Source organism: Cricetulus griseus, chromosome 8 (assembly GCF_003668045.3).
Source record: "Cricetulus griseus strain 17A/GY chromosome 8, alternate assembly CriGri-PICRH-1.0, whole genome shotgun sequence".
Lineage (NCBI taxonomy): Eukaryota > Metazoa > Chordata > Mammalia > Rodentia > Cricetidae > Cricetulus > Cricetulus griseus.
In genome coordinates, this window is record NC_048601.1 from 4,621,177 (window position 1) to 4,642,724 (window position 21,548).

Sequence of the window (21,548 nt, forward strand, 5' to 3'; positions counted from 1 at the left end):
CCACAGGGAAATCTTCTGAAACCTCAGATCTGACTTAATATCTGTACTCCCGAGTGCTAGGCCAAGTACTTGTCCCTTGGACTGATTATTACATTGGTCCTGGGTGCTAGGTTCCTATAAATACCTGCTGCAGGGGGAGAGTTCAATACAAGGTTGTTTTGTTTCTTCTCCCCTCCCCCTTTACTTCTTTTTATAATCAACAAGCAAAAGCACTACAGGGGTTCAACAGAAGCCAAGGTAAACTTGGGCAACGCTGGCCATGCGTCTGCTCTTGTCACCCTGGTGACCCTAGTCATCCTGGCCCCCATTCTTTAGGTTGTCTCTCGTCTCCAAATGCTTTGTTCCATGATGCCACCTGTCTCTGTTGAACCCCTGTGCTCATCCCCTGTAGGAACTTTTTATCACTGAGTTTGTTTTTGAGACAGGGTTTCACAGTGTAGACCTGAACCCCTGTGGGAACCTTTCAAACACCTCTTGAGCCACCCAAAGCCCTGAATGAAGTTCCATTATAATCAGCCATACATTTGTCCCCTCTGAGAGCTGTTTTAGTGCTGGAGATCTTCACTTCTCTGTATGTCCCCTGGGGTTGAGCACAGGGTCTAGGGTAGGAGAATACAGCCAGTAATGTTCCTTCATTGAGAGAGGGGATGAGATGCCAAGATAGATCTTCTGAAACCAAATCACATACTCTGAGAAGAGACAGGAAAAGTGTCCTGAACAATGTGGGAAAGATCGGCTTCACCGCGTTAAAACGAAATACTCGAGGCTAGGAACCATGTAAAAAGAAAAGGCTTGTCTAGCTCACAGTTTTAGAGATTCAGTGTTGGTCTGGTCTTTGAGATTGGCAGGTGGCAAGCTCCCCTGAAGCTTAGGTGGATCCACGGTCCTAAGTGGATAGGGAATGGCCCCCGGCGACCAAGCTGCACACCCTAAAGTTCTGCTGCCATTCGGTAGCACCACACCCTGGGGAAAAGCCTTCAAGCCAGAACCATTGAAGGAGAGCCCACTGACTTCACAAGTGTCACATTCTTTTTCCAAAGTCACCTTTCATGTTTCCCTCACGTGGGTAGATGTTAACACTGGTACACCTGCCTCAGGGCGGTTGGAGCCTGGGCCTCATACATCACGAAAAGCATTGTGAGCAATGAGTTCTTGTTTTATAGGCTGGGAAAAGACAGCCACGGGTTCGTACTAAGACCATTTTCATTTTATTGATTGAGACAGGGTCTCTAGAGCCCACGCTAGCCTTAAACTCTTGTGGATCTCCTGCCTTCATCTCCCAAGTGCTGGAATTACAAGTATGCATTGACACACTTGATTTACTAGATTTTTTTTTTTGTTGTTGATTTATTTTCCTTTTTAACTATGTGTGTATGGGGTGGTGGAGGTATGTGTACTTGTAAGTTCTGGTGCACATGGAGACTAGAGAGGACATTGGGTCCCACGGAGCTGGAATTAGTGAAATTTGTGAGCAGGCACCCAGGTCCTCTGAAAGTCAGTATGTGGTCTTAGTGTCTGAGCCCTCTCTCTGGTGTAGTAAATGAGCCTATTATATAGTTGTGTCTGCTCAGGTTTGTGAGGGTTTCACACTGAAACATGTGTTCTTTGCTTTTGTCATAGTATGGAAGGGAGGAGAGCGACTGGACAATCTTGTTATCGTGATGGAAAAACTCAGTGTGTTGATGGTGTGCCACAGAAGACAGACCTCTGCCCTGAACGGCGACTGCCCGTCAGTAGTTTTGCATATTGTAGTTGCAGTGTTCATGTGTTACCAAGTTGAGGTTTTCCCTTGAGCCACAGGAAATTGCCAACGCCAAATGTCACCTGCACCATGTAGTGATCGCCAATGCCAAATGTCACCTGTACCGTGTAGTGATTGTCAACGCCAAATGTCACCTGTAAACGTGGTAGTGATTGCTTACTGTAGCTTTCTCTACTGTAGCTTTCTCTGGAAAAGGTAATGTTGAATGCCTCCCCTTGTCCTGCACAAGATCCAAAAGTCTGCTCCTTCATAGAAGGTAGAGTTCCCAGCCAATGAGACATCTGTATATATGGAAGAATGATCTGAGGACATTCCATTGGTGACAGCTCAGGGTATCCTCGAGAACACAAAGCAGGGCTTTTGGTTATTGTTGCTGGTGAGGTTTGGGTTTTTTTTTGGGGGGGGGGGTTGGACTCCCTAGGTAGCCCTGGCTGTCATGGTAACCTCTAATGTCTGCCCAGGCTCCTGTCTCAGCCTTCTGATTGGCAGGTGTGCACTGTCATGCTTTGATTTGTTTCTGTCTTTTAATCAAAAATCTGGTTACCTGGATTTCTTTCCCCCATGGGTTTACAGGTTCTTATGTCCAAGCTAAGGGGGCTCTGTTCCTTCTCGGTGTCATGGTCTGACCCAGTCTCAAATTGGGTATCTGTGAGGCTCAAGCTCATTGTCCCCACTGTCTTTTTTACCTAGTATTATAACTGGATGCTCATTGTGCTGCTATGAGACTAGGGGTCCTATGTCTTCTAGATCTTTGTATCCTCAAAGCCCAGCACACAGTAGGTATTCAGTACGTGTTTACTATAAAAATGAACATAGGAGTGGACTTTCTGTCTCTCCATGCAGAAACACTTTTGGAAGTCATGCCTGACTCCGGCAGCATGTAGCAGTATTACTCATGCTGTCTCTCTTGTCTATGGACTCCTACATCACTAGAAGGATCATCTTATATTTTAAGATTATCTTGGAGCTGAAATGACCACCCCGGACAGAATTCATGAATGTACATTAAGTGTTGAATGCCAAAGAGAGGGGCAGATAGGGAGATACACTCTGGGTTTTGATATTAATCTACACTGTGTACCATTCTCTTGGGTGAGCAGTAATGAACACCTGGCTAGCTGGGTAACAGAATAATTCCAGACAGTGTTTTCCTTGTTTAGGAAACTGTGAGCGAGAAATTCTTTTATTTCCCAGTTTGTCAGGAGAAAGTTGGGTCCTGATAGAAAACACTCACCCTTGGAGAGTTGGTGCTCAACCATGGTACCATGGCTTCTTGGTCACAGTGGCTTTCATCTTGCTGATGGAACTTGGGTCTCTTCAGAGACATTAGAGACATCCCTTAAGACATTTGACCACACATAGCACTTTGGTTCCATTGGGGAAGGAGAACGTGGAAGGAGATGGTAAAAATAGGTCTTAGGGGGCCTTTCCCTTGGCGATCATAGGTCTTGGGTGAGGGTGCCCTGCTGCTCCCCACCCTTGTCCTGCACATGTTCATGAGGTAGCATCCTAAGAGATGCTTCTGGCTTCCCACACCCTTTGACCTCATAGTCTATGTCTAGGAGAGACTTGCAGGTGTATTAGCTGTCAAGTAGCCCAGAGTGGCCAGACCGAGTCCTCTGAGGAGGGAGATGACTTGTCTGCCCTGAGTCCACTTAAGACTCTACATTTCTAAATGAGAGTGGCCCGTGTGACCGTTAGAGAGCATGTGTCATGACCTCTTACATAAAGAGTGGCCTGTGTGACCGATAGAGAGCATGTGTCATGACCTCTTACATAAAGAGTGGCTTGTGTGACCATTAGAGAACATATGTCATGACCTCTTCCATAAACACCTGTTGAGTTTTTCATCAGACTTTGTTAAAGGAAGGCAGGACACACATTTAAAAACAAACAAACAAACAAACAAACAAACCCTGGAGGTCTGATACAGAGGGCAGCCTGCCGTTCTTACTGAAGTAACAGGACAGGAAGCCAACCTTTGAAATGACTTCTTTCGTAGACATGAAAGGGACGTCTGGAATTCTCTTTTCCTTGTGCATTATTTGTTTAATTGCAGGGGCGTAACGCAGCAACCAGGCACTTAGCCCGTCTTCCAGACTCACTTATCCCAACATTAATTGATCATTTAAGGCAAGAGACAGTGTAGCATTAAGAACATGTTAGGCTAATCTGCTGGGCGCAGTCCACAAGTTAATACTATTGCTGATATCTGCATAACCGACTGCAATTATTTCCTGTTTAATCGGGTTGATCAAATGAGATTCAGCCAGTCACATGTGAGCGGGCGTAGACGTAACTAAACGCAGCCGGTAGCTAAGATGATGGTTAGCTTAATTTGAGTGTCTTGGTTTGTCAGCTTTCCCGAGAACACATGTGACAATTGGGAGTTTGAAAGGCAGAGAATCTGAGCCTTGGCTAATCTGGTTGGCTGATGGAAATGTAGTTGTTGGAATCCGAAGATTCCACTAAGGGTGCTTAAGCAGAGGCCACGGGTCCTGAGGAGTGCTTGGAGCTGTTGCAGCGAAGCAGGCGGGACTACATAAATGGGTGGTTTCTGGAAGCCTGTGCTTCACTAGCACAAGAGGAAGTGGCCGAGAAATACTGTTTGGGAGCTGTGGTTTTCCTGCTGGAAGAAACATGCTACGGTGGGTGTAGGGTGATGGTTCACTGGTTAGGAGAGCTTACTGCTCTTGCAGCCACCAGGGTTCAGTTCACAGTACCTATCTGGCAGCACACAAATCCCCAGTTCCAGGGGATTTGATGCCCTCTTCTGGCCTTCGGGGGTAGCTGCATGCACATGGTACACAGATAAGTCTGTCAGGCCCACATAAACATAAAATAATCTTAAAAGAAACAAGCTATGTGGCGGTGCAGCGTCAGCTCTGTGAAGAGGTGGAGAGCCTACCTCGGTCACTCTGGGATAGAACCCTTGTTGTATCAGTTGTTGCTTGATAATAACACATCGGAACAAGAAACCCTCCCTCTGCTGAGCGTTCCTGGGCTGTGGAGACAGCTTTGAGAACAGACTAGGCAAAAGGGTAGAAGGACTTCATGTCAGCTCCACTTTCAGTTTGCTTTAAGGGAATTAAAAGTACAAAGCTGCCCCTGTAAATTCTTTTCTTTGCCTTCCTAGCTCTGTGTTCTACAGAGTCCAGTGTCCTTTCTTCAAAATTGCGACCAAGGCCAGTGGCCTCTCCGAAGACAGCAGTTGCTTTCTAAGCTATTTAGAGCAATAGATACTTTTTGGTCACATCAAGTCCAAGGCCTTCGCCAATCTTTCATGTCCTGACCTAAATAAGGTATAGGAACTCTTCCTTGCTGAGTGGGTTTCTTAGGAATATGCAAACGCTGCAGTCACAGGCAATGGGCCCAGGAAGTGGTTTCATGGACCCGTCATCATAGCAACTGTCACTTTGTTTTGATAAGGGCAGAATTTGTTCCTCTTTCTATGCTCTTCATATTTCTGCCCCCAAAGCAGCAAAGGGTTCAGATTTTTTTTTTTTTTTTGTATTACGTGTTACTGGACAGAGGCATGCCCACAATGTACACCTCACACAGCCAGCAATACGATAGGAAATTCACATAGAAAATAAATAGCATGGAAACATTACCTCATGGAGTGTGTGGGCTGATAACTGGAACTAACTTTAGATATAAACATGATACTTTATAGATAACGGGGGCGGGGGGAGGGGGAGGGGCGACCTCTGAGCACAGCTGTCCACACAGACATGTTTTGTCTTATTCTTTGTAAGGAAATATTTTCTGTTCCTTGGAGAAGTTAGAGCTGAGGGCTTTTCATCCTCAGGTTGGTGGGTTTCCACCAGGCTCATGTCACCCACCCAGGGCATCTGTCATCTGCATTCTTCTGAAGCAGTGTTGTCCGTGCATCCAACAGACCATCCATGTCTGCATCTTTGCACCTCTCAATAAACTCAAAGCAAAGAAAATGACCACAGAGAAGCATTTCTACTGTGGTCCCTTCAGTGGGGAAAGCTATTGAGATGCTTTCTAAAAGGGGGCAGCCGGTCAGAGTGATTTTTTACATGACCATGATTTTCAGTTGAGGGTCCTTGTTTACTTTGGTGCTGGGGGTGAACGTAGGCCTCTGACACTCTAGGCGAGAACTCTGCCATCGAGCTGGCTCTCCCTGTCTTCATTTACTGCATCATCTCACTTCTGATGCAGGCTCTAACCTCAGCCAGCCTTAGATTGCAGTTTTCTTGCCTCAGTTGAATGACACCTGGCCCAGTTTCAGTTTAAGGATTTGAATATAAAAACAAAAGCCATTTAAAACATTACAAAGAGGGTTTTTTTTTTTTATTTTATTTCTCTTTAAATTATTGTTGAAAAGCTCCTTTCAAAGTCCCGGATAGAATCAAGGACCTTTAACTCTAAGCGTGTGTTCCATAGTAAAGACTTCTGGGCTGTTCACTTTGGAGAGGTTGGTCCTGAAACTTAGGAGATGGTCGTAGTGTTTGTGGGTAATAACTCCATTGGGCCATACTTGCTTTAATCAGTGACAAAAACATGAAAATCAGGCCGGGTGTGCTGGTACATACACATACCTTTAATCCCAGCACTCAGGACGTCTCTGAATTTGAGGCCAGCCTGATCAACAGAATGAAATCTGGGGTGGGGGGGTATAAGAAGGAAAGCATAAAATTCAGGCATAGAAACCAAAGTGTGCTTTAGAACCTACTGGGTGTCTTTTGAGATTCCAGGCCATCCACCTGGAGGGTCCTTTTCATGACGGACTTGATGTGGGAGCTTGGATACCTTGGTACAATGTTAAGTCATGCACCGAGATCCTGAGAGTTCATGGACGCTGTGGAGTTGGAGAGTTAGTCTACTGTGCTGGCTATCTGCAGGTCATTGCCACGTGGTGATGACACTATGCAGCAGTCACTGAGTGAGAACAACAAGAGAAGGACAAATGGAGGTGGTTAGGAGAAAAGGGAAGGGCTATCTGGGGGTGCAAACTATTTTCATGCTGTTCATGGCAGCAGCCTCCTTATTCTGCCAGGCTCCAGAATCTTCCGCCTTCCAGGTCTGTGCCAAGTACAGTTAGTGTCACCAGGGGGCCACTCCAGCTGATGCTAGGACTGAGCTTTGTGTTTGTGACCTAGGGGTCCTGTTGTTGGAAACCCTTTACTACTGATGTCCAATTGGATAAGCACCAGTGTGTAAGCTCTCTTGTGTCTGGTCTTTGTCATTGCATCTTCAGATGCAGAAGCCCTAAAGCCAATAATCAGCGATGAACAGACTTCCTTCCTTCCTTCCTTCCTTCCTTCGAAGTCCTGTAACCACTACTCCTGTTTCTTGGTGATTGGCAACAGATCTGGAAGTTATGTACCTTACAGTTCGGATAAGCCACCATGCTGCTATTCCCTCTAGCTGGTTTCTTGAGGGCCTGGAAGTCATCCTTAGGGTTGGGAAACGGGATGGAGATAGCTCTTCAGTCCCCGTGGCTCTGGTACCTTTCCAGGGAATACAGGGCTTCTTTCAGTTTTCCCCAGATTAAAATATCAGGTCTCAAAAAGACTTGGGCAGATGATGCAGGAGGATTTCTGTGAGTTCTAGGCCAGCCTGAGCTAAGAATTGAGTTCTAGTATAGCCTGGACTACAGGGTGATGCCATCTTTCTAAAGTAATTAATACGGTCTAGATACTAAGACCGAATTGGTCTTGAAAGGATTTAAAGATGTGATGTGGAGGATACCGGGTAAGGGAACCTACCTCATTCTTGGAAGGGTTTGTAGAAGCACAATTAAGGACTTGAAAGTGGCTTTGTTGCACCATGGCCATCTCTTGTCAAGCACTCTGTGTTTGTGTTAAGGTCCCAAGGCCGTTGTATTCTGCTGGCAATAGATAAAGTCTTCGCTGTTGGCACACTTCTCTGCCACCAATAAAACAACTGAAAAAAAAACATTGTTTGCCTCCTGTCGTGAAACTGGCAAGGTTGCATGTGCGAAGTTCTATTATGTCCCAAGGTCAGCGGCTGTAGTAAATGGAGTGCATCTGTGGACCACGGCAGCACCGAGAAGATGAGGATGAGACCTGAAACCACACTACCAGAGAGAATGTCTGAGCAAGAAATAAAATGGGCTGGTGAGATGGCTCAGGGACTAACGGTCCTGGCCACCCAGCCTGATGACCTAAATTGGATCCCCAGAACTGACTCCCCCAAATTTTCCTTTGACCTCGCCGTGTGTGCCATAGAATGCTCTCACCACCCCCTAACACAGGCACACATAAGGAAATGAAACAATCCATCTCCCCTGGCTACGGCGTTTTGTTCCTGTCTTCAGTGTTGCACAGAAAGACAATAGCTGTGATGGTCACTGTCAAACATCAACTTGAATGTGTCAGGGCTTTTCAGAGGGTTATTCTGAAGGCAGAAGGATCTGCCCGGAGTTTGGGTGGCAAGACCTCATGGGCTGGGGTCTCAGAAACAAGGAGGAAAGGGGCCTGTTGAGTGAAGGCATCTCCATGTCCCTGCTGACCTACTGGAGTCCTTGCCACTTAGCTGCCGAACCCATCCACGCGGCCACAAAGCCTTCCCGCTGTGAAAAACATATTCAAATTAATGGAAGTGTAGCTAAAACCAAAGATCTTTTTTCTTTTCTTTTTTTTTTTTTTTTTTTAAGAATTTCCATAAATTGAAAAGTGTCATGTGTTAAATGACCTTGGCACACATTGTTAACCTGTGAAAATCTTGTCCGCTGCTAAGATCTCTAACAGGGAGTTACATGTAAGTGTTCAGAGCATAGCCTAGAATGCCCCAGAACTGAAGGCCTGAAGAAAAAAGGGAGAAAAAAACCACATGGAATTGGGAAAGATGTCGCCCCTTCTGACAGCCGTCAGTGCTCACTCCCACGTGAATGACAAGGGAGACATGACATTGCTGGGGGTGATGACACACTTGCAGGCACTAATGGGACAGATGAGAAAAGACAGGCATCCCCTTCAGGGCTGGAAGTGTCCCTTTGTGTTGACTTAGGGAATACAGGGAGCAAGAAGGGGTTTCCAATATTGGTAATGATTTTCCTGTGAGGTTGATCTAACATGACCTTGAGCACATTCTCCTAATCAAGGGTCTGATTCCACAAATGACATGTGACCTATGTCTCCTGTCATGAGAACGTATTTCATTTAGAATGTTGACAGGAGTCAGATTGGCGTCCTGAAGCCAGGAGCCTTATTGTCATGTAGGTGTAGATGTTGATCCATAAAGCTGGCTTTTTAGCTCTTGTCTAGGAAACCCCTGGCTATTTCTACCAAAGTCAGGAGCACCAGGGGATTTTAAAATGCAATGAAAAAAATTTTCCATTTTTATTATTTTAAATGCTTATTTTCATTGTGTCTGGGTGTTTTGCCTGCATGCATGTCTTTGCACTGCGAGGCCAGGAGAGAGTATTGGGTCCCCTGGTCCTGGATTACAGACGTTTGTGAGCAGTAATTTGGGTAGTGGAAGTGCCCCTGGGACGGCTGCAGGGGCAGCTGTGCTCTTAGCCATTGAGTCTCTCTCCAGCCCCCTGCCATGCCATCCTAGACAGACCTAGTCTCCAGTTTTCAGAGCTGAACTGTTTAAAACAAAACTGAATTGCATTTGTTTAAAGGTAGTTAGTTATATAATCTTGTAAACATTTCTCATTAAAGATTCCTTCACTCTGGGCACAGGTGATCCCTGCTTTAATCTCTGGCATCTACTGAGCTAGAAGGAAATACTCTAATGGGCAGACAGCTAATCATGAGAGAATGGTTAAGAGCTCTTGGCTGATCTTGTTGTTATGAGTTCACTCCTTGATTGTCGAGGAGAGGAGATAGAAATCAGAGCGGGAACCCATTGTAGGAGTGGGTTCCACACTCCATGTGAACAGAACCTCAATGGTGGTGTGTGTGTCTGAGGGGCCATAAAGTCAAGGCACTTTCAGATGTGACGAACATTTGGATCAGTGAGCTCTGAAGACAGCAGATGGCCCTCTGTGAGGTGTCCCTCACCCTATCAGTTGAAGCCCTAAGAACACAGCTAAAGTTCCTGGGAACTTGGCCTGTAGATTGTAACAGAAATCCTGCCTGAAATTTGCAGCCTGTTTGGCTTCCTCTGCTGGTTGAAGATCAAGTCAACACTATCAAATGTCAGCATTTCCCACCTGTTAACATCCACTAGCTGGAGGTTAATTTTGATTGTGGATTTGTGTCATAGTTTTAGCTGTGAACGTGACACCTGTGAAGAGGGTGCCTCAATTGAAGAATTGACTGCAGCAGATTGGCCTTTGGGCATGGCTATGGTCATTTCTAATAGATGTAGGAAGGCCCAGCCCACTGTCTATCCCCAGGCGGGTGGACCTGGACTGTATAAGAAGAACAGATGAAGATGGGCCTGGGAGCAAGCCTATAGGCAACAATCCTCTATGGTTTCTAACTCCTTTGAGTTCCTCTTGATGAAGCACTGTATGAAACCTCTAAGATGAAATAAACCCTTTCCTCCCCAAATTGTTTTTGGTCACGGTATTTATCACAATAACCGAAAGCAAACTACAACAGGCTCACCTTTGGGAATGTCTTTGGTTCAGCCACTGAGGGGGGTGGAGGCAGGAGGATCAGAAGTCATCCTTGGCTACATAGCAAGTTCGAGGTCATCCCCATGAGACCCTGGGAATTGAAACACTGTGGGTATCGGATTGGCCTGCCTCTCTTAATTCCCAAATCGTGAGCTAACTGAATTCCTTAAACTCAGTGGCTACACTGATAGACAAGCATGTCACAGACTGTGTCCCCTCTCAACTTCCTCTTAAGAACCCAAGCTAACCCAGTGACAGACGACACCGTCACCTGTGTTGAGGGTTTTCACTCAGGAAGAAACTTGTTGAGTATTTTCTCCTGATTCATGTCAGGCAGTTGAGAGAACTGGCCAGCTAAGGTTCCTCAGCTAGTTTAAAGTTAGATGGAAAGGTTGTAGTGTGTGTGTGTGTGTGTGTGTGTGTGTGTGTGTGTGTGTGTGTGTGTATAACTGAGAGGTAGGATGACTATCAAGTAAGCAGCCACCTTCCTAATAAAAGCTCAGCTCATGCTTTAACTAAATCCACCCATGACACACTGACCATTATGGTGTTCTCTGGAACCTGCTGAGTTCACATGTACTGCATGCTCACAGTAGTGCTGGTTTTTGTTTGTTTGTTTGTTTGTTTTTTGTTTTTTGTTTTTTGTTTTTCGAGACAGGGTTTCTCTGTGTAGCTTTGGAGCCTATCCTGGCACTCGCTCTGGAGACCAGCCTGGCCTTGAACTCACAGAGATCCTCCTGCCTCTGCCTCCCGAGTGTTGGGACTAAAGGCGTGTGCCACCAACGCCCTGCTTAGCAGTGCTGTTTTTGTCAGGGTCCACTTCAGCAGCCCACACCATCATTGGACTTGCCTTTCCTTGTGTTGCCCATTTGCTCAGATGAGTATGTATGTATGTATGTGAGGGTATTTACATATGAGTATGTAGGTATGTATGTATGTATGTATGTATGTATGTATGTATGTATGTAATATATTCTATGTGGACGGGCATTTTGCTTACATGCGTGTGTGTGGTGATATGTTGTTTATGATTTATTAAAGCCACTGGAGATCAAAATAGCAAACTAGTTAGCTATAGAAGCCAGGCAGTGGTGATACACACACCTTCAATCCCAGGACCTAGGAGACAAAGGCAGATGAATCTCTCCAAGTTCAAGGCCAACCAGGGCTACAGGAGATTGAATCAGTTTAAAAGAGTAACAGAGCTCATGCTTTTAATCCCAGGACTGGAGAGGTATAAAAGATAGGAGCAGGGTCTTCAGTAGTCAGTCTCAGGCTTTCATTCTCCAGCCAGCAGAGGAGAGGCAGCAGTCTGAGGCTTGGTGAGAGCTCGTGGAGACAGGACCAGCCCTTTCAGTCTGAGGTAGAGGTGAGAGCTACTGGCTGGCTGCTTTGCTTTTCTGATCTTCAGCTTGAAGCTTGAACCCCAAATCTGTCTCTCGTTTTTTATTTTTCATGTGCACCATGTGCAAACAGTGACTGTGGAGGCCAGAAGAGAGCATCAGATCCTCCTGGAAATAAGAGCTGATGGTTGTTAGCTGCCATGTAGGTGCTGGGAACTGAACTTGGTCAAGAGCCAGTGCTCTTGACCTCTGAACCATCTTTCTGAACCCTTCCCTTCTTAACAAACGTTGCTGTTGTTTTGAGGTAGAGTCTCATGTAGCCCAAGCTGGCTGGACTCACACATTTAGCTGATGGTGACCTTAAAGTCCTGATCTTCCTGCCTCCACCATCCAAGTGCTAGGATTGCAGGTGTGAACTAGGATCGCAGGCGTGAACTGTCACACCTTGTCTACGGTTCTCTGAGGAACTAGAGGAGGACTTGACTAAACGAGCCACATTCCATCCCTTTCCTTCTTGTTAACCATCTATTTAAAGTCTAGAGTCAGGCGCGCAAAGTCAGCAGGTGGGTTTTGCTTCTCTATTTCTCTTCTACTCCTGTCCTTTCTCTTTCTGGGGATTTTCTGCAGCCACCACAATGCACACTGGCAATTGTTTATGTCACTTTTTGTCATTCCCACTAGACTAGAACTTTCTCAAAAGAATTTGTCTAATCTAGTTTCCAAAAACAAAATTCTTCTGTCTTAGTTAGGGTCCTCGGGCAGCAGGGAGAGACACTGGGCCTGGCTTGAGCGTCTCAAGCCTCAAGACCCACCCCAGTGACACACTTCCTCCAACAAGGCCAGCCCCTATGAGCCAATGGAGGCCGTCTGCATCTTCAATCACAGACAAGTGTTCCTTTAAGCGCTCAGCACAATGCCTAGCATCTAATAGGGCATTTGGCAGCTGCATGCCTTCCTTCTCTTGGAACTACTTGGGCCAAGTGTTGCAGCCTGGCTTGCAGGTTCTATTGTGTCCTCTTGGAGAGTTCTCTGGAAATAGGGCTGATAGGAAAGTGACAGCTGAAGGGTCAGGAGCGTGAAAGTAGCTGTGAGGCTCTAATCCTAGCATCTGGGCGCCTCCTGGATAAATCCCTGGATTTCACTGAATGGGCTTCCTCCCTGCCCTCCATGTGTGGCCTCATCCACGCTCATGGACAGGATTTCCACCCTGGTACAGTTCTTTGTAATGGATACCGTGCCCAGAACCACAGCTTGTTTGGCTAGGACCCACCACCTTTTCAAGTCTGGACTTCTCTATTCCGGCACAGATATTATGGGTCCAGTTTCTCTCTAGATCAACACTTTTGGAACAAGATCACTGCTTCTTGCCTGATTATGATTGCCTTGGACCCCACCAGCCAGTCTTTAACTCAGATTCTGAAAGTGGCTTTGATTCGACCTGGCTTTGCCACAGCACTTTGCCCACGGTGATTTGGGCTGCCTCCTGCTTCCTCAGGGCTGGTCTGGCTCTGGTCTTCACTGTTTTGTCCTGCCAATTTCCTCTTGAAGCCTCAGCTTGCAAGAGCTCTCCTACTTGGCCCAAAAAGACATAACCATTTAGCTCTGAAAATCATACTAGCTTCCTGGTGTGTGGGTTTAATTTAATTTAATTTTTTTTTAGAGAGTATCTTTTACAATCTAAAATTGCACCTGCTGGATTAGTTTTGAAGAGATTTAAAACCTTGCCATGTGCAGCTTTGCTAGCAGACCAGTAGCAATAGAAACCCCCCATGTGCTTTTTGGAAATAAATATAGTCTCTAAGACCCTTGTCACACCTCCCCAATCAGAACCCTCATTGTAGCAAGATGACTTCTGTGTACATTCAGTCCAAAACACTGATATTAAACCTGCTCAGCATCACAGATCTGAAGCAGTATTGCCTAGCAACCAGATCATCTGCAAAGCAGAAATGGCCTTATACAGAACTGTGGGTACAGGGGCAAATGGCTCTGTGGATAAAGTGCTCATTACACAAGCATGAAGACCTGAGTTCAAATCCCTAGCATCCATGTGAACATCAACTACAGCACACATGTCTGTAGGGCCAGTGCTGGGCAGAGGAAACAGGAAGATCCAGCCAGGTTAGCCAATCCATGAACACCAGGTTCAGTGAGATACCCTGCCTCAAAAATACAGTGGAGCGTGATCAGGGAGACATCAAATGTCCGCATCTGGGTTTCAAATGCACACAGATAGGCACAAATGTATACAGCACACATGGTACTAATAAAATAATCAGTTCTGGTGTTAAGGGACTTACATTACGGCGCTCAGAGCACCTTGGGTTTGGGTTGTGAAATGTTTTCCCTAAATATCTAGTCTTTCTTCCCAAGCATTTTCCTGGTACTCCCTTTCTGTTTGGGTCTCCTGTGAGGAAGGCATCATGGTGGTCCATAAAAATTACCACACAGGAAATTTCAGGAGCCCTTAATTAGTGAATTCCTACACATTATTTACTTTTTTTTTTTCTTTTGCCACTGTAGGCCTCAGGGCATAGCTACACAATTAGAAAGATCAACAAGACTCACAGCCAAGCTTTGGCTGGGCTGTCTTTGGAAAGCATCCCTCTTGAGTGCTTCCTCTCATAGCCTTGTAGTCTTGCAAGTGTTCTGCCTATGGTTGCTGGCTGGCTGAGAACATGGCAAGGGACTGGAGCCCTCCAAGGGGCAGCACAGCCCCAAGAGCCGTCTTTCTCCAGTTACAGGGTTGCACCTTTCTTAGAACCTAAACTGGGGCCGAGAGTAAGGGCAGGTGTGTGTGTGTGTGTGTGTGTGTGTGTGTGTGTGTGTGTGTGTGTGCGCGCGTGTGTGTATGTAAGAGTGTGTGTGTGTGTGTGTGTGTGTGTGTGTGTGTGTGTGTAAGAGTGTGTATGGGGGGTGAGGACCATGTGTGGATGAGGGGGCACATGTGTACTTGTGCATATGGAAACCAGAGAACAACACTAGGTATCTACCTGTTTTGTTAGGCAGGGTCTGTGGTGATATATTGTTTATGATCTAATAAAGCTTGCCTGGAGATCAGAATGCAAAGACAACCACAGCCATAGAAGCTGGGCAGTGGTGGCCACACCTTTAATCTCAGGAGTCAGGAGACAGAGGCAGATGGATCTGTGAGTTGGAGGCCACCCTGGGCCACATGAGAGTGAATCACTCTAAAAGAGAAACAGAGCTCACACCTTTAATCCCAGCCCCAGAGAGAATATAAGGAGCTCAGTGCAGTCTCAGGAGCGGTCTGAGATTTGGTGAGGAGCTGTGCAGCCTGAGGTTTAGTGGATCTCCACTTCTGTCTGAGCATTAGTAAAAGTGAGAGCTCTCTTGTGGCTTAGCCACTTTGCTTCTCTTACCTTCAGCTTGAAACCCAGTATCTGTCTCTGGGTTTTTATTATTCGTGTTACAGGGTCTCTCACAGGGACCTGGAACTCAATGTTCAGGCTAGGCTGGATCACCACTGAGTCCCTGGAATCTGTCTACTCGGTGCTAGTGTTATAAGAATGTGCCACCATGCCTGATTTTAAAATTATGTGTGTTATGTGAGGGTATTTACATATGAGTTCAGATGTCCACATGGGCCAGAGACACCAGAGTCCAGAGACATCAGGTCATTTTGGCTTTAGAGTTACAGGTAACTGTGAGCTGCCTAAGACAGAAGTTGGGAACTGAAAGAGCAGTACCTGCTATTATCCTCCGAGCCATCCCTCCGGCCCCATAGTAGGCTGGGCTGCATCTGAGGCAGCAGGCAGGAGGACCTCCACCCTTCCCTTTCCACTATCACCAGAGCAAGAGGTGCAATCAGGAGCTCAGGACACCATGCTCATGTTTAAAGTTTGCAAGCTTCCTTCCCACTCTCCAATGACATAGCCCTAAATCCAGCTATGGCCGGACATCTTCAAACCGGGAGACACCAAACCTCCCTTAGGTGACTTCCTTCTGTCATTACTCCGTTGCCACTTTTTGCCCTGGGGTGAAATCCCCAGGTCTCCAGCCTCATTTTCCTCTTTAGGTTTTGTCTCCTGTCTTAAGCCTCTCAGAGTGCTCTGCTCCTGTCCTGGTTAGTTTTTATGTCGACTTGACACAAGCTGGAGTCATCTGGGAGGGGGGACCCTCAGTTGAGACATTGGATTAGTTGTTAGGCATGTCTGTCTGGCATTTGTCGTGATTGATGGATGGTGTGGCCAGTGCCAGCTCCAGGCAGATGCTTCTGGGTTGTGTATGGAAGCAAGGTGAGAGAGCCAAAGAATGACTCCACCATGGTTCCTGCCTCTGCTCTTGCTTGAGGTTCCTCTCTGACTTCACTCAGAGATGGACTCTGATGAGAACATGCAAGAACTCCCCCTGCCCCCTGCAAGTTGCTTTTGGTTGGTGTTTGTCACAGAAACAGAAAATCAAAGCAGAGCAGCTTCTCTTCGGTTGGGGACCTCCACAGTGGACGTGGGTGCTGACGGAGTGGAGGAGATGTTAGACCCTCAGAAAGCTGAGGCTTCCAGAATCTTAGCCCAGGACGGCGGCCACCCCAAACACAGAATGGAGGCGAAAGCTTGATGCAAACTGCATGAGGCTTTATTGTAATTTAACGAGCTAACCCCATGTTAGCTCGGGTCTTTCACCCACCCGCCATGGCAGACGGCTAGAAAAAGACGGCTCCTAAGGTCTCCCCAAAGATCTTATAGGGCAGCGTAAGGGGAGTGTCTAGGGGTACGCACAGGCTCAGGATTGGTGTGCTTCCAGGCTTGGAGGGCTTGCCCTGTGTTGATTGGTCAACTGGTTGTTATGGCCCATAGGCCCTCCCAGGGTGGTTGCTATGCTCTCTACGTCATTGCTGTGCGCTTGTCCGTAAAGCACACCCAGGGTCGTAAAGCATAGCGCCACCAGCTAACTTCCGATTGGTTCCTTGTCACGAGACAGGCATCTGACCTCTACGTGACCAAGGCAGGTTTATGGCAAGCACGTGTTCGGCTGTTATGGCTGCCAAAAGGAAGCTGGTTTCTTCAGAGACACAGGCCCTCCAGGCTGTGCTCCCCTTACACCCCTGGCTCGTCTGCACGGTTTGGGGGTTGCTTATGCTTGGCTGATTACCGTGTGTCTTTTCTCTTGAGCCAGGGCGATTGTTGTACGTGTGTGTGTGCTTTGCCAGCACGTGAGTCTGAATGCCACTGGTGTATCTGTCCCCAAGGAGGCCAGAAGAGGGACTTGGATCCTCTGGGTGAGCCGCCATCTGGGTGCTGGAAATTGAAACTAGGCCTCTGGACGAGCAGCAAATGCTTTTAACCCCTGAGCCTTCTCTCCAGTAGCTGCCTGCCTGCTTTTGCTTTTGTCCAAGGTACTTGGAATTGTCTAAATTTCAGAGAGAGAGGAGGGGAGGGGAGGAGAGAAAAGGAGGTAGCTACGTGCCACCTCCGCTCTGACGTCATGGGCTCTAACCCTCAGGAACGGTTGAGGGCGTGGTCAGTTGTGAGGGCGTGGTCAGACACACCTGTAGCCAGCCTCTAAGTAGGCGTGGCTACAGCTTCCCCTACAAACGGTAAGCCCAATAAACTCTTCTTTAAGTTGCCTTGGCCATGGAGTTTTATCAAGTAACAGATAAGTAACTAATACATTGCCTAGTTTGTTGTTTGTTTTTTTGTTTTGAGACAGGGTTTCTCTGTGTAGCCCTGGCTGTCCTGAACTCTTTCTGTAGACCTGGCTGGCCTCAAACTCACAGAGATCCACCTGTCTCTGCCTCCCAAGAGCTGGGACTAAAGGCGTGCGCCACTGCCACCAATACCCAGTGTACATTGCCAAATTTTTAGAAGACTCTTTTAAGAGTTATACACAACCCCAACACATCACGAAAACTCTTTGAATCTTTTTCTTTTTCTATTGGAATGGGATCTGGGGCCTTGCACGTGCTGGGCTAGATACACCCCAGCCCTTTTATTTGTTTTATTTCGTGTGTATGAATGTGTTGTCTGCATCTTAGAGCATCACAGGCACGCAGTGCCTAAGGAGGCCAGGAGAGGGCGCCAGGTCCTCTGGAACTGGAGTTACAACTGGAAACTGTAGATCAGAGAATCTGTAAATGGATCTTCCTTCAAAGTTAGCAGTAAGCGGGATTGGGTTCTTGGTTGTGCTAAAAAAAACAATAATCCACCCATGATTCTGCATATGCACTGAGCATCTGACAGCAGAACTCTGGGGGCATCTCAGGACAAACCAGTCAGGGCCAGTTAACTAGCAGAAGCGTGCACTGATGAAACTGGGGATGGCCCATTCTCTGAAGATTAGTCAATTACCAGTGTGCCTTTCCTTCTTACCTCACCTCGCTCCGGTGAGGAAGACAAGGGAGAAAGGTACGTGTACCTGTCTTCCTAATTGCCTGTTAACCAGACAGTGGGACAGTTGGAGTGCCTAAAGGCCAAAGCATATCCATAGAGTGTGGTGATACCTTTCTTGCATAAATAAAGCCTGTCTGGGGGTCCAGAGAATGGAGCTGTCCACTAGCTAACCACAGAGGTCTGGAGGTCTGTATAGACAGACAGGAAGTGACGCAGCTGGACAGTAACAGGATATAAGCAGGGAGAAACACGAAATCGCTCTCTTCTCTGCCGAGACGCTTAGGAGGTAAGGTGTGCTCTGGCTTGCTCCTTCTTTCTGATCTCTCAGCATTTCCCTCTATATCTGACTCTGGTCCTTTATTAACAAGACCAGTTAAGAACTCCCTTTACAATAGAGCATCTTCAAAGGAGACATTCTGTTAACAAGGAAGGTGGAAAAGGTTCACCTGGGTTAAGGATCACGATTCACTAATAGCTAGTTGCACAGACTCATTTGTCTCAGGTTTTATATGGGAATGCAATGTGGTTCTGTTTGCCTCGGAGAGTAGCAAGTTTGGTAATGTACCACTTTGAGAGAGCATTCCTCTTGGAGACCACTGTGATTTCTCGAGCTGTATAATATTCCTAAGTTCCCGAGGATTTTTTTTTTTTTTTGCACAGTATCAAAGTTTACACAACATTTTCCTTGTTTTTCATGGCTGCTCACGCCTAGTGCTTCCACCAGAAGTAATTATTGCTGCTTGTGGGAAAAAATGAAGCACGGCATTGTCTTTGTGACTTTCTCACAGTAGCGAGCACACACACACACAGGGTCGCATATATACATTTTTAAAAACCAGGGACAAAATTTTCTTTCAGAGCCACCAAAACTGACATAGAAAAAAAAGTCCTGTTGAATTCCTTTTTATGCCTTGAAGAGTGTTTTGACGTTTATAGGTTTCGTGTCTAAGCGACAGCCAGTGAATATATGTGCTCATTCTACCAGGGCCTGGGGGCTGACCAGAATGGTGGACGTTTCACTTTCTCGGTCCTGATTCTGTCCAGGCTGTGGGCCAGCCGGAAAAGATGCAGGGGGAAGCACACATCTCCAAGCCCTTCTGAATGCCTTGCTCTCTGTGGTGGTTCTACACTTCATAGGACACCACACAGCTGGGTGACAAACACTGCCACCAAAATTCACAGATTTCCCAAGGTGACAGTATTGGCTGCTCAGTGCTGGGTCCAGCTGAAGGAGCCATTGGTCTAAGCATTTTAAATGGCTATAATTTTATCTTCAAAGATGTTCTAGGTATTAAAAAATAATAGGCAGAAGGTGTATGCTAATTTTATTACCTCCCCTGCCCTCTGGATCCTTGCTATTGGAATGCACTAATACAACCCTGTCATATTATTGATGAACCAGTATTGGTGTGTATTGCTACTAAAGTTGTTAAGCACAGCACACGGATGCCAGGACTCAGTTTCCATGTTGAGCCTTGTGGTGTTTCCTGTTTGTTTGATGTTTGAAAGAAGGATGGCCTTGAACTTCTGTCTTTACCTCCCGAGTGCTGGGATCACAGCTGTGAGCCACCATGCCTCTTATGAGTGATAGAAAGTGAGATCGCATCTGCATCTTCTCAAAAAACATATAGGTGCAGACTCACACCCCTAAAAATGTAGGTATAGACCTGCACCGCTAAAAATATGAGTCAAACTGCAACTCAAAGTAGTAGTTGGTACGGATATCAACGTGAGAAGGGGTCTGTAGGAGTCAGAAAGGCTTGGTGGGCCCTCTCTCGGAGAGTCTGTTTGGGAGTTACAAGGATGAGTAAAGACAACAGCCTCAGTGTGACAGCCTCCTCCACACCAGTGCTGGAATAGAAATTTCATGTCACTACCTTTGGGGACAGATTTTGGGAAACTGGGGTGGGAATTTAGTGGTCTTGGGGGCTTAATTTCTGCTTTTCGTTGTTGGTTACTACAAGCATTATTTTCAGAGATGAGGGGACAGCTCTCCACTGGCACCCTCCGTAGCCCGAGGAGTCTGTCCCCCTTCCCCTGGGACTCTTAGGGACACTGACTCAGGACAAATCAGGACTCCCAGCTTCGAGGAGGAAAATAATTTCTGGGCTAGCCAGTTTGTGACAAAGCAGGGTGGGAGGTCTGGTCACAGAGGTTTGACTGTGGGTTTAAGAGTGAGGGTTAAGGGGGAAGAGCGGCGCTCAGAAGGAAGGCAAGCGTGCTCCAGTGGGGGTGTGGGCACAGACGTCTCCAGTCTGAGAGAACGGAAGCAGTCAGCGTCTTAGCTGGAGCCATGTGTAACATTTTGGTGATTCTTAAGTTGACACCTCAAGAGTTGCTAAGAAACTCCCTCCCCCTTTCTCTCTTGTACGGACCTGCCTGGGATAGAGCAGTAGTCTGATAAGGCGAAAGAGGCCGCTCGGGTTGTACACTTCCTTTCCCTGTAATGGGTTCCTGGTGAGATTCCAGAAAACTGCATGGTTATAGTGGGAGGGGAGAGGCCTTGAGTGGTGTTAATTGTGCTGGAGTCTTTGCTTTGAGGCTCACTGAGGCCTGAATGGGATTCCAGGCAGGGACCTCTTTACCTTCTCCCGTCTTTCTCCCCTGCCCTGTGGCTGCGGATGCTCTCATCTCCACCCATCAAGTGGAGTAAGACGTCTAACCATAAGGCCACACTCAAGACCTGCTCGAAACATCTGCAGGAGAGGCTCCATAAGCCCAAGACACAAGCCTTTAGACAGAACATACCAGAAGTCTGCCTGCAAGAGTGACAGACAAACTGCCAACAAGAGATCCGTTTAACCATACATCATGTGTGGGCTCTCTTTCTAAAGGAATGACCCAGATACGAAGCAGAGCACCAGGCTCCATGGAGGATGGGCATCCTTGGATTTAAAGGCCTCTGATGGATTCCCAGCAAGGAAGCAGAGTGGCTAAAGCTGGGAAACTAATGACTGCTAACCGGGTTTGGAGGCTGCCTTCTTTTCCACTTGCTTCAGCAGAGGCGTCAAATGACCCGGTTTGTGAAACAGTTGGCCCATGTATGCGGTTCTGTGTTGGAGATACCCGGATCCCCCAGCCTTCTAGCTCTTTTAAATGATGGGTGGATTTCTAAGTATGAAAGCATAGGGAGTACATGCCCTGTCACCTATTGGACTGGTCTATAAAGACCTCAAAAGAACTAATGTATACATCGTGTCTGTGTCTCTCAAGAGGTTTGATTGACCAGAAATTAGGTCAATTCGAGAAAAAAAAAGAAAGAAAAGGGGAAAATAGTTGCAGCACTAAATTGGAATTCAGGAAGTCGGGCTTAGCCGTGAGAACCTGGTGTGTGTGGGAGGGGCTTTTACCCTATTACATGTCACTCTCTCCAGTCCTTTAACAGGCTTTGGGTGTGTCGTGTGTCTTGAAGTCACAGCATTTCTAGGCATGTTTTCCTGTAGAGTTGCCTGCTGAGCACATACACACATGATTCACCTACACGTAATATTGAGACTGGAAACAAGGGCCACTTGACAGAAGGG

At 46.8% G+C, this 21,548-nt stretch overlaps 1 protein-coding gene across 1 annotated transcript in view; it reads left to right on the forward strand.

Moving 5' to 3' along the window:
* Positions 1–7,695, forward strand: part of Bcat1 (branched chain amino acid transaminase 1) — a 76,218-nt gene extending 68,523 nt beyond the window's left edge. The window contains exon 11 of the mRNA XM_027430146.2: positions 1,621–7,695. Coding sequence (XP_027285947.1) covers positions 1,621–1,662 — 42 coding nt within the window. The 3' untranslated portion in view covers positions 1,663–7,695. The remainder of the gene's footprint in view (positions 1–1,620) is intronic.
* Positions 7,696–21,548: the final 13,853 nt, after the last annotated feature.